Raw genomic sequence first — 16803 nt, forward strand, 5'->3', positions numbered from 1 at the left:
TGGGCGTATGAACCCTCGTACGCGTCACTACATATTAACACCTGCATCTCCCGCAAATGCGGTGCATATCAAAGAAAAGCGCACAGTTCCTGGATTATTTTGCAGCTACCCTGAGCTGATTGATTGTTTATAAATGATTTAGTGAACTCAGTCTGTAACAATCTCATAATTTTGCTTTATTAGGGGGAAATATTGAATATTTTTGCACAGCTCCGTCCACGCAAGCACTACATTGTAATCAAATCAAGCACTCCCTATTGAGTCTCGCTTCCCATTGGTCAGACCCACAGCCCAGTGCTGGCTGTTGGCGCGGATGTTGAAGAGCCGCGAGTTGAAGAATAAAAACAACACGAAGTAAAATACTCTCATTTAGCATATGTGCAGGTAAGTACATGACAACTGTGCGTTTGAATAGTATAATTGACAGTAGCTGAAAAGGCTTCAGCTGACGCGGGGACGATGGAGACGTTGCTAATTGTTGTATTTCAGAGAGTTTACAGCGATAGAGTTGTCGCTGCAAGACAGTTACAAGTACAAATGCTGGCTGCTAGACAACACGCAGCTAACATGGAGTCAAGGTGACAGGCCCCGCTGATAGATGGAGGTTCACTGTGTGGTAACTGGAGCGACTGGTGTAAAAGGAGGCAAACTGTACCAGATATAGACACAACATCACTATCTGTGAGCAAACCAGTCTAAACACACTGGGAGCTGCTCAGTTGTTTTCTCAGCCAGGGGCCTCGTTCCATAATCTTACAATAAACATTTAATGTGACATCTGTGTCTCGATGTTCCAGGGAGGGTCACAGGAATGGAGAACAGCAGGGCCCAGTTTCCATTCCCCTACCAGCCCTATAACATCCAGGAGCAGTTCATGCAAGCCTTGTACAGCGTCCTGGACCAGGGGAAGGTTGGCATCTTTGAGAGCCCCACAGGAACGGTGGGTAGAGTATGTGTGCATGTGTATTACTCTGCTCACTCTGTATATATTCTATTTCCACTTCATATATTATACCAATTCTATTTATATTTATATTTACTTTTGTATGTCCTTTTTGCTGCTGTAACAGCAAATTGTATGTCATCTTACATCAGTGCAGTGGTTGTAAGATTACAGTAAAACCTAAACATTTGTGTGTATCCTTTACACGTTATAGGGTAAGTCCCTGAGTCTGATCTGTGGAGCTCTGAGCTGGCTCACGGACCACGAGGAGAGGAGGAGATTGCAGACAGCTGCTCTGCTGCAGGAGGGAGAAGAAGCTCTTTCCACATCTGCAGTTCAATCTTCCACGGCCAGCTCCTCAGCAGAGCCTGACTGGATCACCGATTTTGTTCAGAAAAAGGCAGAACGTGATCTGGTGACAAAGTTGAAGGTAGTTAGATAGATAGGTAGATAGATGGATACTTTATTAATCGCGTGGGAAATTCAGATCATCCAGTAGCTTTTATACTTAACACATCACTGACATACATACATAAATTACATAAATCATATCCGGAGAAACATATTTACAGATACAGGAATGGAATGCAATGCAATGATGTGATTGTGTCAGTGTCCAGTAGGAAAGTGTTCTTGTGAAAGGGTTCTTGTGCTGCTGGAGTGGATAGTACAATAAAATATAAACTGTGTATATATAAAAACAGCGGGAAAAAAAAATATATAAATATATAGGAATATCAATCATTCAATCAATCAACCAAATTGTATTTGTATAGCACATATTCACAAATTACAATTTGTCTCATGGGGCTTTAACAGGGCTTTTAATAGGGTGTGACACCCTCTGTCCTTAACCCTCAGCAAGAGTGAGGAAAAACTACTAAAAAACCCTTTAACAAGGTAAAAATACATAGAAACCTCAGAGAGAGCCACATGTGAGGGATCCCTCTCCCAGGACGGATAGAAGTGCAATAGATGCCACAAATGTGGTCGACTCATCAGTCGACTCATGCGGGGAAGATCTCTTCCCCCCCCCCCCCCCCCCTCTCCCTCTGTGTGGCGTTATGAAGCCGAATGGCCCTGGGGACAAAGGACCTCCTCAATCTTTCAGATGAGCATGACAGTGACAGGAGTCTGCCACTGAATGAGCTCCTGTGTCATATGAGAGTTCTATGAAGTGGGTGGTGCTCATTGTCCAAGATAGTCTGCAACCTACTCAGGGTCCTGCTCTCTGCCACTGTTGTGAGGCAGTCCAGTTCAGAGCCAACAACAGCTCCCGCCTTCCTCACCAGCCTATCCAGTCGCCCCGCATCCCTCTTCTTTATGCTGCCTCCCCAGCACACAACAGCATAGAAAAGGACGCTGGCAACAACAGACTGGTAGAACATGCGCAGGAGTTTGTTGCAGATGTTGAACGACCTCAACCTCCTCAGGAAGTAGAGCCGGCTCTGACCCTTTTTGTAGATTGCATCCACGTTTGCTGACCAGTCCAGTTTATTGTCCATATGGACTCCTAAATATTTGAAGGTGTTGAAAGTTGACTGGTTTTGTACGTCAGATGTTACTTTGTTGTGGATCTCTGCCTTTTTCCTCATAGCTTTTGAATATCATTGGATGTGTTTGTGTCAGGAGGAAGAAGTAAAAAGAAAGAAGAGAGAAGAACGATTAGAATTGATCAGAAACAACGTTCAGCTCAAGTATGCGATGAAACGAAAGGTAAGTGATATTGCATAGTGGCATTTTAAAGAACCCATGCAAAATAACAATCACTGTAAATCAAATCTTTGCAACTACATACATTTCTGTGTATGTATCTCTAGAGTGCTGAGGATGAGGAGGCGTTCAAGTTGCTCCATCTCAGTAAAGAGGAACACACAGAGACACTAGGAGATCAAGAGGATGAGGAGCTGATAATTGCAGAATATGAGAGTGATGATGAGTCAAAGAGCAAAAGCCGGTAAAGATGGCCATTATGTGTCCCAGCTGTATCAAATGTTATGTCTCAGTGAAAATTTTTAATGAAAAGACAATGACCGCAGGGTGTGTTTGCTCACATATATCCAGATTCCTTGGGCCTGAAGATAATGACGACGATGAACTGATCGAAGAACACGTCAGCAAGGTGTGTGTGGGACTGAGAAAGTTTACAATGTTGCTGTAAGGTGTTTTATAACAGAAGGACAAGATCCCTCTGATATAAAATACAGTATTAATAGTTATAGTTTTGTATGTGTTCACAGATTTACTATTGCAGTCGCACTCACTCCCAGCTGGCCCAATTTGTCCATGAGGTTCAAAAGAGCCCCTTCAGCAAGGACATCCGTCTGGTCACACTGGGCTCACGACAGGTATGCACGAACACGCACACACACACAGACACACACACACGCACACACACAGACCAGTAATAAATAATTGAAACACCCTTAATGAATCTCAGGTAAACATGTTTGTAGATAAGACAAAACATTTTTTTAGAAATGTTTGTGTGAGGCTCTTGTGGAAATGTCAATCTCATTAATGAATTCAGCCATTTCCACACCATTCCCCCTCTTTGTTGAAACAGGATACACAGAATGGTTGGGGTGTGAATACTGTAGATCTGTACAACATGTTCCATTTTCCAGAATCTGTGCATCAATGAGGAGGTGCGTCGCCTTGGCAGTATCCAGCGTATTAATGACCGCTGCATGGAGATGCAGAAAAACAAACACGGTGAGAGTCCCCAGCTTCATAATACAAAACATCTCCAGGTAAGTTCTTGTTTGGATTAAGAGATCTGTAACGCTTGTTTGTCATTTTGCAGAGAAGCAGCAGCATGAAGAGGGTGTGAAACGTAAGCGAGGCCCCGCAAAGAGTGTGTGTCCCTATAACAAAGCTTCGGCACTGCAGCAGATGAGGGATGAAGTTCTAGGAACTGTCCACGACATTGAGCAGCTGCTGAAACTTGGCAGGGAAATACATTCATGTCCTTACTACTCCGCGCGCCTCGCTATTCCACCTGCACAGGTAACCCGGAGTTCTGTGTTCTATGTTTATCTTTAGCCTTACTAAATATTTAAGGGCTGAACAGATGAAAATCACTTTTATCTAAATGTAGTTCCAATTATTATAGTTATTTAATTCCAAGCAGATTTGAATTTCTTCCCACTTTGACTTGCAGTATGATCTATGTTTCTATGTCTGTGTAGTTGGTGGTGCTGCCCTATCAGATGGTTCTTCATGAAGCTACAAGAAGGGCAGCAGGGATCCAGCTGAAGGGACAGGTAAAATTACATGGATTCTGTAATAGATTTGTTTAGCAATTGCAGCCATTGTCAAGTTGTGTTTTAAATACCTCAGTGGTGTTATAATAAGAAATCCTATTTTTGAATGTAAGATGAACACATCACAGTTTGGGGGCCTGATCTTTTTGCCAAACTTCCATTGGTTTCAATTACAACCAAAGTCATAATCCATTTGACATTTTACTGACATCAGAAATGTATTTGAATTTTTTTTCTTCTATTACAGGTGGTGATCATTGACGAAGCTCACAATCTTAGTGACACACTCTCCTGTATTCACAGTGCAGAGCTGACTGGATTGCAGGTAAATACACCCTCTCTCACACACACACACACACACACACACACACACACACACACACACACACACACACACACACACACACACACACACACACACACACACACACACACACACACACACACACACACACACACACACACACACACACACAATCAATCAATACAAGTTCACGCTGAAAATGTTCATGATCCCTGTGATTTATTAAAATCGGAACCCTCTGCAGCTCAGCCGCGCTCACTCCCAGATCACCCAATACGCCGACCGCTATAAGTGAGTGTACACACACAGATAGAATTACACAATATACTGATTCACAAATTGTAAGTATTATCTCACTTTCCTGCCATGTTTATGTTTGTGTGTGCAACATCAGGAGCAGGCTAAAGGCAAAGAACCTGATGTACATCAAACAGATAATGTTTGGGATTGAAGGGCTTGTCCAGGTGTTGGGAGGTGAGTGTGTTTCTGGGATAATAATAATGACCATTAACAGGAGGAGGAGGAGACACTAATGGACAGTGAATTTCATTTCTGATCTTGGTGTAAATATTATCTGTGCAGGTAAGGTGGGGCAGAATCCACAAAGCCAGGCGACACAAACAGGTCAGTTAGTAATTGTACACAGACATAAACTCACTTTCATACACGGACAATCATTAATTTCCATAATGTTTATTTGTCCTTTAGGAACAGAGATGTTCACCATTAACAACTTTCTCTTCAAGGCTCAGATCGACAACATCAACTTGTTTAAGGTAGTTCACAGACAGTTATGATGCTATTGAAGGTCAGAGTCATTGCCATGCTCATTACTACAATCTCTGATTCTGTCATTCTCCTTGTAGCTACAGAAATACTTTGATAAGAGCATGATCAGCAGAAAAGTAAGTACTTCAGGTTTATTCATACCTCTTATAGATAGTGTACAGTTCTGAGAGTGAGCTACTGTCAAATTAAGTTTACACAACATTTGCCTCCCCTCTGCAGCTGGGTGGTTTTGTGGAGAAGTACGCAGGTTCAGGTGTTAGCCTGCAAACCCAAGGCTCAACCAACAAAGAGAACCGACGCACAGAGGGCTTAAACCGCTACCTTCAAACACTGCAAACCAACCAGAGCACTGCACCAGGTCAGAGCTCTCGAGTTAGTGCCACCTAGGAACGTCCTCATTGTAAACATGTTGCTATGTAGTTCACAGACAGTTATGTAATGTAATGTAATGTAATTGTAAACGTGTTGCTATGGTACAAAAATGGGATCATTAAAGTATAAAGGGAACAGCTTAATTTCAGTGACGGAGTAAAATCTAATTGATTTATATTATAAACTACATGATACGATAGATGACACTTTCCATAACAGCATATTACAGTTGCACACAATAGACACAAGTGAACTCTACAGTAAATGTTGTTGTCAGTCTGGATATCTAGCTTGTTGTGAAAGAAGATTTTTTGACATCAGATGAAATAAGGGTGCTTTGCGCTTCAGTTATTATTGTATATTTTCCATCCCAGTGCCTCACATCCAGCCAGGTATCCCTCTGGCATTTAGCAAAACTGACTGTGAACCATCTGGCGTGATGTTTTTTTTCTGTGCATTTCTTCAGCAGACCAGCAGGAGACAGTAGAGGCTGATAGAGCGCTGTCGGCATCTCCCATGATGCAGGTGGAGGGTTTCTTTAAGGCTCTCACCAACAGCAACACTGATGGCCGGGTGCTGGTGCACAGACAAGGTACTATTATTATTATCTGTTTTAACACACAAATCAATAAAAATGCATTAAGAAAATGAAACAGCTGAAGATACATTTTTTTCAACTTTTATCTCAGGTACTTTGTCAGAAAACAGTGTCAAGTTCCTGCTGTTGAACCCAGCGGTCCACTTTGCCCAGGTGCTGAAGGAGTGCAGGGCAGTCATCATTGCGGGAGGCACCATGCAGCCTGTGGGTCACTTCAAATCCACTACAATATGACCAAACTTTTGCTTTTTACATTTTGTAATTCTGAAAGTCGTTATATGCAGGTTTCAGACTTCAAGCAGGAGCTACTATTTTCTGCTGGAGTCGGAGAGGATCGCATCAGGGAGTTTTCCTGTGGTGAGTGTCCCATTTTACTTGCAGAGTTTCTTTTGTTGTGTTTTTATGGTGCACTCTCTCTTATCTTGCGCTTATCAATGACTGAATGTATGTATTTTTAACATGTCAAATTACCTTTGTTTGTCTTGTTATTTTGAAGTCAAAAAGGTTATTTGTTTATCGTGTCTGTAGGTCACGTAATTCCTCCAGAGAACATTCTTCCCCTCGTCTTGTGCAGCGGTCCGTCTGGTCAGGAGCTGGATTTTACTTTCCAAAACAGAGACTCTCCAAAGATGGTAACCGACACCTACTATTCTTCTAAGTCCTTGCTGTTATTTAATTGATTGCTTTACTGCAAATCTGTGACTGCATGTTGGCAGATGGATGAGACAGGGCGCATTCTCTCCAACATTTGTAACGTGGTACCGGGAGGAGTCGTGTGTTTCTTCCCTTCTTATGAGTACTCGAAGCGGATGGTTTCTCACTGGGAGGCCAGCGGTGCTCTGACTCGTATCGCCATCAAGAAGAAGGTGAGCTGATCACTTATCATTTACCCTTTTTTACCCTAAGTTGCCTTATTTATCATGTGTCAACTCAAGGGCAGAGTTCCCTTATCATCAGTCTCAAAACACACAAATGTCTCCTCAGATCTTCCAGGAGCCAAAGAAGGCCAATCAGGTAGAGCAGGTGCTGAGCGACTTCTCCCGCTGTATCCAGGTAAAACCGGCACTACTTAAAACGTCAGACCTCATCACTTCAAATTGACAATAAGGTCACTGGGAGAGATTGGGTTTACCTCTGACAGACAGTGGTTGTCTCTTCTCATTTTGTCAGAGGTGCGCTGTGGGCGGCGGCGGACTCACAGGAGCGTTACTATTCTCTGTGGTTGGAGGAAAGATGAGTGAGGGCATCAATTTCTCTGATGATCTGGGCAGGTGGGTGTAATTCAATGGACCATGTTCATGAGCCAAATAGCTGCCCCTCACCAGAGGATTTAGAGCCTGACTGATATATCAGTTTGCTGAAATGAGTCTGTCCCAGACATAATAGTATCAGTATCATATCTGTATCTGGATATCTGTACATATCAGTATCTGCATTTGTTTGCCAACATGCACCGATATGCAAACTTGTGTGTTACAGAATAAACAACGCAGAAAGATGTTCAATGATGTTTACATTTATATATTTTATTTTAAGATAATTTTTTCAAACTGAACTTCTATATATTTGTTTGCATTAGTATTTGCTTTTTCTTTTATAGTTATTTTTAATGAAGTTTATGGTTAAACTGTAAAATATTAAGCCCCAATTACATTTTTAATCCGTATCAGCTAGCGGGCTGTAGTAGAAAGTATATTAATTGTGTAATTGTGTGACACTAGGTGTGTGGTGATGGTGGGAATGCCGTATCCCAATATCAAGTCCCCAGAGCTGCAGGAAAAGATGTGTTATCTGGACAAACACATGGTGAGACTCTACCGTTCACTGTGCTACAAAAATTAACAAGAACACAAGAGTACTGGGATGAAGTTTGTCAGTGTCATCACAGTTTTGTTTTATGCTTTTTCACTTTTAGCCTCACAGCGGCGGGAGGAGCCCTGGCCAAGCACTGATAGAAAACCTCTGCATGAAGGCTGTTAATCAGTCTATAGGTAGTAACGCAAATTCCAACAACAGATTAGTATCATTGACATTTAATGAAAGAATACATATTTATTCCTTACTTTGTAAGATAATTGTTATTCATTCGTATATGACTCCCTCTGACCAAAGGAAGAGCTATCCGTCATCGTGGGGACTACTCCTCCATTGTGCTGTGTGACAGACGTTACTCCAGAGCCGCTACACTCTCCAAACTCCCCACGTGGATCAAAGATCGCACAAGCACATGCAAAAGTTTTGGCCCTGCTTTTGCTGCCTTGCGAAAGGTAAGAATCAGACTCAAACCAGTGTACAGAGACACTACAGCACCTGGTTGTGATGTTCTTATATACACAAAATATTATGTGTTTTAGTTCTTCCAGGAAAAAAAGCAGAAGCAGGTGTAATGTGGCTGCTGAAGGGCTCAGCTCGCATCTTCCTGTTGTCTTAACGCCGCAACATCAAGACGTAAGAGGAGGAACCTTCAGAAACATTCAGTGCAACATATGAAAATGTTCTGATAAAAGTAGAAATATATATTTAAATGGTCTTAGTACAAAGTTCATTGTTAAAAGATTGCTACAGTTCTTTAATGTTTACATAAAAGTGCCCATCAGACCTCTGTGTGCCGAGAGATGGAGTTCAACAATCAACCAGTTAGGCCAGTTTTTCTTTTTTCATTACTTTACCTTTTAGATTGTTCTGTTTTGCACTGGTCACAATAGCATAGTATAATGAATCACAAGTATTTGAATGCCACTGCAGGCATATGCTGTAAGGGACATTTATCAGTTTGACTCCTGGTTTATCAGTCTGGAACATGCTGGAAATGAGAACGCCTCCTCAACAGTTTTTAATTTCAGTCCTGTTGAAATTAATCACTGATGCAGATTCCAGGCACAGCAGTGGCGTAGGCATCCATGTTAATGATTTACCCTGGAAGAAGCGTTAATATTTAAAGCAGTCAATGTTCTATAATGCAAAGAAATACATTTTTTAATGGAATGATGTTAATCAAATGTTTCTGTTTAATCTCATGAAAATATTTTTTACATTGTCTATGATATAAATAAAGTATTTTATCATCTGAGTTTCAGTAATATTTTATTCGTCTACTTCAACGCACTCATCACCGGCATTATGAGGAAAATTAATGCTCATTTTACATCAGTGCTTTTAAGTGTCCATTGTCCATGGCATTATGCTTCCCAGTCGTCATCGTCTGTTGCCGAATGCGGGGCCGGAAGCGGCGGGATGACGTCTGACATCCGAGCAAATGCGCCACCGGTGGCAGGGGGAGCGTCACTCGATTCTCCACCTGCAGGACCTTTACCAGATATACCTGCAGGAAGGACAGGCCATTTTTACGGTCTGCAAAGCCATCACTAGAATTACTACTCTGATTTGACATAAGAGGCATCCTCACCTTTCCTTCTCATGGCAAGTTTATTGAAGAGATCAGACATAAAGTCTCCACCACTCGATGCTGCTCCCGCCGCTGTGAGACAAAGACGAGCAGTTAGTGAGTAATCATGCAATCAATGTTTGTAACTGAAGAAGTGTCCCTCATTCCCCAGTGCTGCGCTTTAAAGTGGAGCAATTACAACAAGCTGTTTTTTCCCAATCTAGTCAATATTAGCAGTTCTCTTGTACAGCAAGAGGAAATGTTGAGAGATAAACTGTCCGGTCAACCCCAAATGAGGCTAAGGGTTACTGTTCAATAAAAGGTCAGACACTGTAACCACGTCAGCCTTTTTAAAGAGGTTGGTGTTATTCAAATAAAATTCATCGAGCTGTGGCCTGTGTGAGATGTGTGTTTAAAAATGCTCACATCCTCACATGCAGTGTATCCCTATGAACCCATGGGTGAACGCTAACCAGAGAATGGCCGTGCATTGATTGCATGACTTTCACATCATTGTTGAAGCTGCATCGTGTCGCAGTTAATAAAACATGAGCAGAGAACCACAGTCACACTTGAACAATCCGACACCTTGCTCTTGCTCCTTCTGTTTCTTCTTCTCCATCTTGCGCGCTTTGACGTTGCGTAACTTGGCCTTGCCGATGCCCCCGGCGTTGCGGATGGACTCCAGCAGGCTGGCGCGGCCCTCTGCCGGCTGAACCGCCTCGCTGGAAGCAACAGGCGTGGGACCTGCAGGGTCAGAGGGGACGGTCAGGGAAGCATTAGTGTCAGTTGGCTCACTCAAATGTAAGAGTCTGAATAGGGATTCTCAGCGTGTCAATTTCAATCATATTCCCCCAAGCGTGTAGACTGTGCAAGATTTCTGAATTGGTTGCACGTGACACACCTGAGCTTGGCACTCTGGAGACGTCTATGAGGCTGTCCACAGGAGGTGGGGGAGGAGGAGGTGGAGGAGGGGGAGCTCCTGCAGGGCTAGCAGAAGGGAAGGCAGGCTCAGGGGGAGGAGGAGGAGGGGGAGGGGGCGGTGGTGGCGGAGGTACAGCATGAGGCTGGAGCTGAGATCCTGAAACAAAGAGATGACAAATTCACATTAGCCACCCGAAATACCATGTCATTTGTACAATGAGCCGTTTTAAGACATGACCTCATGACATTCACTATAGGACATTTCCCGGAATATACAGTAAGGAGTTGAGACATTTTAATAAAGGGCTGGCAGGAAAAGTTCATGAAAACGTCTGGAGAAACTGACTCGGACAATATCAGGAAAATGTCAAAGCAGCTGCAGTTAAATTTGTTTAATTTACCTATCTTTTAGATCCAACACCATAAAGAGCTTCACAATAAGAGACAAGGGCGAGTTATAAAGTGTAAGTCTAAACCTTCTAAAGGTGTGCATGTGTACCTAGTGCGTTGCTCTCCTCAGTGAAGGAGGGCAGCTCAGGGATGCTGTGTGTGGGTCCTGACGGAGCGAAGCCGGGCCCTAGGTCTGCGCTGTAGGACAGGTCGTCGGCTATGCCTGGCAGGTCGGGTAAGTACGATGGCACATCTATCTCGGGCACCTCGCCCAGATCTGGCACATAAAAATAACTCTCTGCAGTCTGTTGGAGAGGAAAGGTAATCAGGATTAATTGCTGATATAAAAGGTCAAATGAAAAAATGTGTTCTGGTTGGAAAATTCCGTTGGAGGTACCTGTCTGTCTAGTTGTTCCCTCTTAGTGATGGATAACGGAGCATCGAAAGGTTTCTCTTCTTTCTCCGTCTCTAGTGTTGTGTGGGTTTTAGTCACTGCTCCCGCCAGAGGATCGAGGAACACATACTTCTTGTATCTTTAAAAACACACAAATCCAAACATATATATATAATAAAAATTCAATCTAACCCGTGATTACAGTTGATGGTTGTTTTTTTTTTACTCACAGGTTCTCTGTGGTATTAAAGAGCAGCAGGGAGCTGACAGACGAGATGTTGCGAGGCAGACTTCCCAGTCCCTCCTCTGTCTCGTCCTCGGACTTCTTCTTATTGCCGACGCACACAGGGAAATATATTAACTTCTCCTGAAATGAAAGTAGAGAGTGAGTGGGAGATCTGTAAAATGTCAGCTACAGCTTGAATAACTCATATCGCAAATGTCACCAAAGTGCTTGTGCACACAGACGCATGTGCCCACGAACACTGTAATACTGAATGATAGTCAGGGACCTGGCTTCCGGGGGAATATTGAATAATGCATTTCCACAGCAGATACAACATTTTAGCAATGTTTTCATTTCACTCTCCACTTCCGACTGATACACAGAGAAAAAAAAACATAACACACTTTATAAAGATCAAAGTGCACACAGCAGAAACGATGTTGGCTTTTGTAAAGTTTCCTAATATGCTGAAGGAAGAACAGTGGTGTTCTTTGATGTTATAAATAATTCAGGAGCTGGAGCTGGTTCTGAAAGTGTGCATGCATGCACTCACGCACGCACATGTCTGAATATTCTGGGATATTTCTCACATGTCTATGTTTTTTCCACATCCTCTTTACTTCTTGATCGAGCATCAAATTTGTAGCCAAATCTGAGAAGAACATATGTGATCTATCACGTCTTTACTACAGTAATCAATACAAAAGACAATACAAATGGTCAACGCAACATTTGAACAAGTGGATGTCAGTCAGTTATTTAACTCTGAGACATCAGGCAGCTCAGAGATTGATCTGAGCTGCCTGATCGATAAATGGTTTTATAAACACACATTCTGCTAATCATGACAAAACAGCTATTGTCTACCACAGAATGATGAGAAGAACAATACCTAATTTGTTTTACCACTAATATGTTCATAGATATTAGAGATGTGTTGTACCCAGACCAGCTCAAATAACAATAAAGTTAGATTTTCGTCCTATTTTGAAAAGGGCAGGTTTTTGTTCTAATTCATAGCGCAGTGTTTTTTTTATATATATATATAACAACACATTACCAGATCATATGAGCCTGGCCTGATGATGATGAACATCCTCGGGTCTTAATGCTCATGAATTCAATCTGTTTGTATTAAAAGTAAAAATCTGTTAAAGGATATAAAAAAAAAGAAAAAAAAAGAGCCATCCTTCTGTTTTCCACCACTCATCCAGGTCTGGGTCATCTTACGCTGAGCAAAGTAGCTCAGATGTCCGTTTCTGCCTCATCATCCCTCTCTCCCCGAAGGATCCCGAGGTGACTTGACAATGAAGCATCCAGGAAACCTCAGCTGCTCCCATCACCTCGCCTGGCTCCTCTCCAACATGGAGGAGGGGAAACTGCACTTCTAGCTCTTTTTCCTTCACCATGGCAAGAGATGATTTTATTCTTCCTGCGTCGACTCAGAATCACAGATTCTGGTTTCGACATTAAATCAGCTCTTAACTCCAATATTGATACCAGTGGGGTCATGGGTTCCACTCCAGTCTACATAAATACATAAATATAAATAGCCACAACTAGAGCTACAAGCCTTCCTGTCCCTGTATGACTGTAATCCGTCTATTTGACCCCGTTATGAACCTGCAGCGCAAACTTTATAACAAAGTCCTTCATCTGTTATATCTTTATTATACCATCGGACATGAGAACATTTTGTGAAACCATGTCGAACTGTTGCATAACTGAAAGAATTGCATTACAAAAATGTAAACCCTTGCTGAATCAGCACGTTCAATATATTCATCTCACCTGCAAGGCTTTCTCGTCAAATGGTCGAAGTTTGTTCTGTATCCTTTGCCGGGGACGGCTCTGTGAGGAGGGGTCTGCAGCCCCAGTAAAGATAGACGAGTAGTCCTGAAGTCGATCTGGGGCCGGGTACTTGGCACTGGAGAAAACCTATAAAAAACAAACGCACAGACAAAAGCTGAAAACTGACACACACACAGACTGAAATAATGTCTGTTACCAGCATTGTCTCTGCCTTTGTCTGTAGCTTCCTTCTGACGTGAAGGTGCGTTACCTTGGTAGCTTTTTTACTGCCTTTGATCTTGTCAACTCGGGCCTGAGCGAGTCTGATCCGGTCAGTGACGATCTGCAGCTGCCGCCGATTTTTCTCCACACTCTCTGACACCCTGGTAGAAACACACACACACACACCAAAATGAATATTGACGTGCACATATCCACACACACACAGGGAAATATGTCCGACACCATACTGCAGAATATGGAGCGTGGGACTAGAGACAAGCTATAACCCTTTTCCTTCATTAAGTGCTGAATCGATGTCATTACAAACAACCTTTAACACATTGCACTTCAAAAAGGTTGCATTGATTTAACAGCTCCTCCTTTCGCTTCACTTTCCAAGGTGCTTGACAGAAATCTTCATAACGGTTACTGTGGCACACAATATGTCTTCAAATATAAATTCTACGTGCAGGCCATTACATATACAACGCTTGTTTTCTATCCAGTACAAATGCTGTACTATAAGCTACCTGCACATTTAGGGATAGCTAATGTGTGGTGGTGATCACTGTGTAGTAACTAATAAGTATTTAATCAGCTCTGTGATCTGTTAGTAAAATAGTCCTTGGTATATAAAACTCATTTAAAAATGAATTGGTAATGAAAATGTCCCTGTGACAGTGTTTCTTGCATCTCCCCACCTGCAACCTGGGATGTGCTCCAACTAAGTCCCCAGAGCCTAAAGAGGTAGTTGTACAATCTCGAGTGGCAAAAAACACAAGCACGTCTTATAAACTACGATATGTGCAGAGTAAATCTACATACAGGTGTGATATGCATGTGTGATTCTTGGTTTACCGTCTGAAAATATCCGTAGAGATGGTATCCAGGTAGAGTAATGCATCTGTGATCTGATGGACAGCCTCCTCTCTCCTCAGGTCAGGCTGGATGAGAGGCACCGAGTACACCTGGCCCTCCAGGCTGTGCTTCTGGTTCATCCTGACAAACAGCAACAGCAATGGAAAATCCTGTCAACATCTAAGACAAGGCTGCGTCACCAAATCTAAAATCTGATCTTGTGTACGGAACCATATTCTCGTCCCAGGGTTAAGACGATAGAGTTTCATCAAAATCACTAGATCAAACTGTGATAGGCCGATATTAAGAGAAACCTGGAAAACTGGGGCAAGTTAACAGATTTCAAATTTCAGTCAAGATTATGATAAATGTTGTTTGATCCCAAACCATGATAGTTATTAAAACATGGATAGATTAAGGCACAACAGGCCCTTGGGTACAGAAAAATAAGACTACCACGGTTTTAACGAGAAAATAGGAAGGGATCAAATTACTACGGCTCTAGCGTCTTTGCACTGGCTTCCAGTTTCACAGAGGATTCCTTTTAAATAAATGTAATTGGTTTTAAGTATTTTTATGGTACAGCACCCTTATAAATCACTGTTTGATTATCAGAGTATGTTCCAAACCGTTCATATAAGGTCTTCTACAGCGGGGCTAATCAATAACCTAATAATAAAGCTTTCTGTTGCTATGAATCGGACACGCTGAAGTTTTAAGAAACAAACCAAGACCTATTTCTGTGAACTTGCTTTGACTTAATTTAATCTTTTATCCAAAGCCTTTGTTACATTGCTAATGCGTTCTTATTAATCTATCTTATTTCATGTCTTTGATTTAATTGTAAAGGCCTTGAGTTGCATTTTATGTAGGAAAGGTGCCGAGTAAATAAGATTTATTATTATTATTATAATAATAAAAAACCTCCTTGACAAAAAGACAAGGGGGTTACTGTGTTCATTCAGTACCTACGTGTTATGTCTCTTCATGATGTAATGTGTCGTTTGGTGCAGGTGTTTGTTGTCTGCACTGCTGTTTAGTCTGTTTCTGCAGTAGTTCTGAGTGTCTGTTGTGTCTCTCGGTAGTTGGCTGGGGGGGGGCTGGACCAATGTCAAAGGGCCCATTCAGGAGTCCACCAGGATTCAAGTGAAAACCTGCTGCTTTCACACGCTCCTCCACCTCATCTGACGCTCACATGACCAAGCAGTGTGACATACTGTGAAATACAAACGCACTGTGATGCTACGTGGAACTGACACCAGTTCATGTCTGTTGCTAATGGCGAAGACATGACAGATAAACAACCTATATCAAGTTAGATTCGCTCAGTCTGCTCTTAATGACGCTAGAATCGCTCTGATCTGACACCTACACATGAATTGACCAGATAGACCTTCTCATTCATAAATAACTCTTACCTGACCATGAGGACAGTTTACTTGTCCTCCGTTTAAATGTAATAGAAGAAGAAGAAGAAGAAGTGTCGGTGATGCAGCGCCAGCTACTTATTTAGCAAAACAACGGTCCTGTCACTTCCGCAACCCCGTGACACGTGACTATACCGGAAGTACAATGTTGCATTTAGAGTGTTCCGGAAATTTCGGCTTTCTAACCTGAACGCACCACAACGACAATTAATGAAACCACAGAGAAAATCCAGATGATGAACTACGATCTCATTACTTAACAAAGCAGGTTGAATAGGTTTTTAAGTCGACAAATACGGTGGTCAAGAAGTGCAAATCACAGTAGCAAAGCCCTAAATACAACGAAAAAAATCACAATACAAAATCATAATACAAAACAACAAACCATAATACAAAACAACAAATTATAATACAAAACAACAATACCATGAAACAAGGCAACAAATCGTATTACAAAACAACGAATCACAATATAAAACAACAAACCATAATACAAAACAACAACACCAAGAACTAGACAACAAATCATGATACACAATGGTGAGTAAAATAAAATAAAAAACAGAAAATAAAAAATATAACGAGCAGTGTTTTCTTATTTGCAGTGATTCATTGTTGTTTTCCCTTGTTTTCCATTGTGTATTGCATCTCTGGGTGGCCCATCAAAGAGAAGGCCACTCCTGAACCAAAAACCTGACGATAAATCCAACTTCTATCAACTTTTATAACTCGTCCTTTTTGGTTACTGCTGCAGCTGGATTGAGCTTCTTGGGAGAAACGATTACATCAAAAGAGCTTGTCACTTTAAAGATAGAGCCGATTATAATTGACAACATATTCAGTTGTCACACTGTCTTTGAGTCGTAGAAAACCTCATTTGGCAAGAAACCTTTTACTATATTTATGAAAATATT

General features: G+C 41.9%; 2 protein-coding genes across 3 annotated transcripts; one reads left to right on the forward strand and one right to left on the reverse strand.

Moving 5' to 3' along the window:
• Positions 1 to 308: 308 nt before the first annotated feature.
• On the forward strand, positions 309 to 8778 carry ddx11 (DEAD/H (Asp-Glu-Ala-Asp/His) box helicase 11). Of its 2 annotated transcripts, none has more exons than XM_062390023.1 (28): positions 309 to 384; positions 798 to 940; positions 1158 to 1373; positions 2573 to 2659; positions 2764 to 2900; positions 3008 to 3065; positions 3184 to 3291; positions 3571 to 3658; positions 3750 to 3952; positions 4135 to 4209; positions 4457 to 4534; positions 4758 to 4804; positions 4908 to 4987; positions 5096 to 5137; positions 5222 to 5289; positions 5380 to 5418; positions 5522 to 5660; positions 6141 to 6266; positions 6364 to 6476; positions 6557 to 6629; positions 6801 to 6904; positions 6989 to 7138; positions 7257 to 7325; positions 7443 to 7543; positions 7994 to 8078; positions 8188 to 8263; positions 8385 to 8539; positions 8627 to 8778. In XM_062390023.1, exons 2-28 carry the CDS (start codon positions 812 to 814, stop codon positions 8657 to 8659), a joined length of 2679 nt encoding a protein of 892 aa, XP_062246007.1. In that variant the 5' UTR covers positions 309 to 384; positions 798 to 811; the 3' UTR covers positions 8660 to 8778. The 2 variants fall into 2 exon arrangements, with proteins under 2 accessions (XP_062246007.1, XP_062246008.1); XM_062390024.1 differs by having other exon boundaries at positions 6144 to 6266.
• Positions 8779 to 9257: 479 nt separating this feature from the next.
• wash1 (WAS protein family homolog 1) lies at positions 9258 to 16004 on the reverse strand. The gene is made up of 11 exons (XM_062390025.1): positions 15881 to 16004; positions 14463 to 14603; positions 13654 to 13765; positions 13383 to 13529; positions 11596 to 11732; positions 11369 to 11504; positions 11081 to 11276; positions 10562 to 10738; positions 10246 to 10404; positions 9679 to 9750; positions 9258 to 9594 (listed from the first exon to the last, which is right to left on the reverse strand). The coding sequence occupies exons 1-11, from the start codon at positions 15886 to 15888 to the stop codon at positions 9452 to 9454; spliced, it is 1428 nt and encodes a 475-aa protein (XP_062246009.1). The 5' UTR covers positions 15889 to 16004; the 3' UTR covers positions 9258 to 9451.
• Positions 16005 to 16803: the final 799 nt, after the last annotated feature.

Source organism: Platichthys flesus, chromosome 6 (genome assembly GCF_949316205.1).
Source record: "Platichthys flesus chromosome 6, fPlaFle2.1, whole genome shotgun sequence".
Taxonomy (NCBI): domain Eukaryota; kingdom Metazoa; phylum Chordata; class Actinopteri; order Pleuronectiformes; family Pleuronectidae; genus Platichthys; species Platichthys flesus.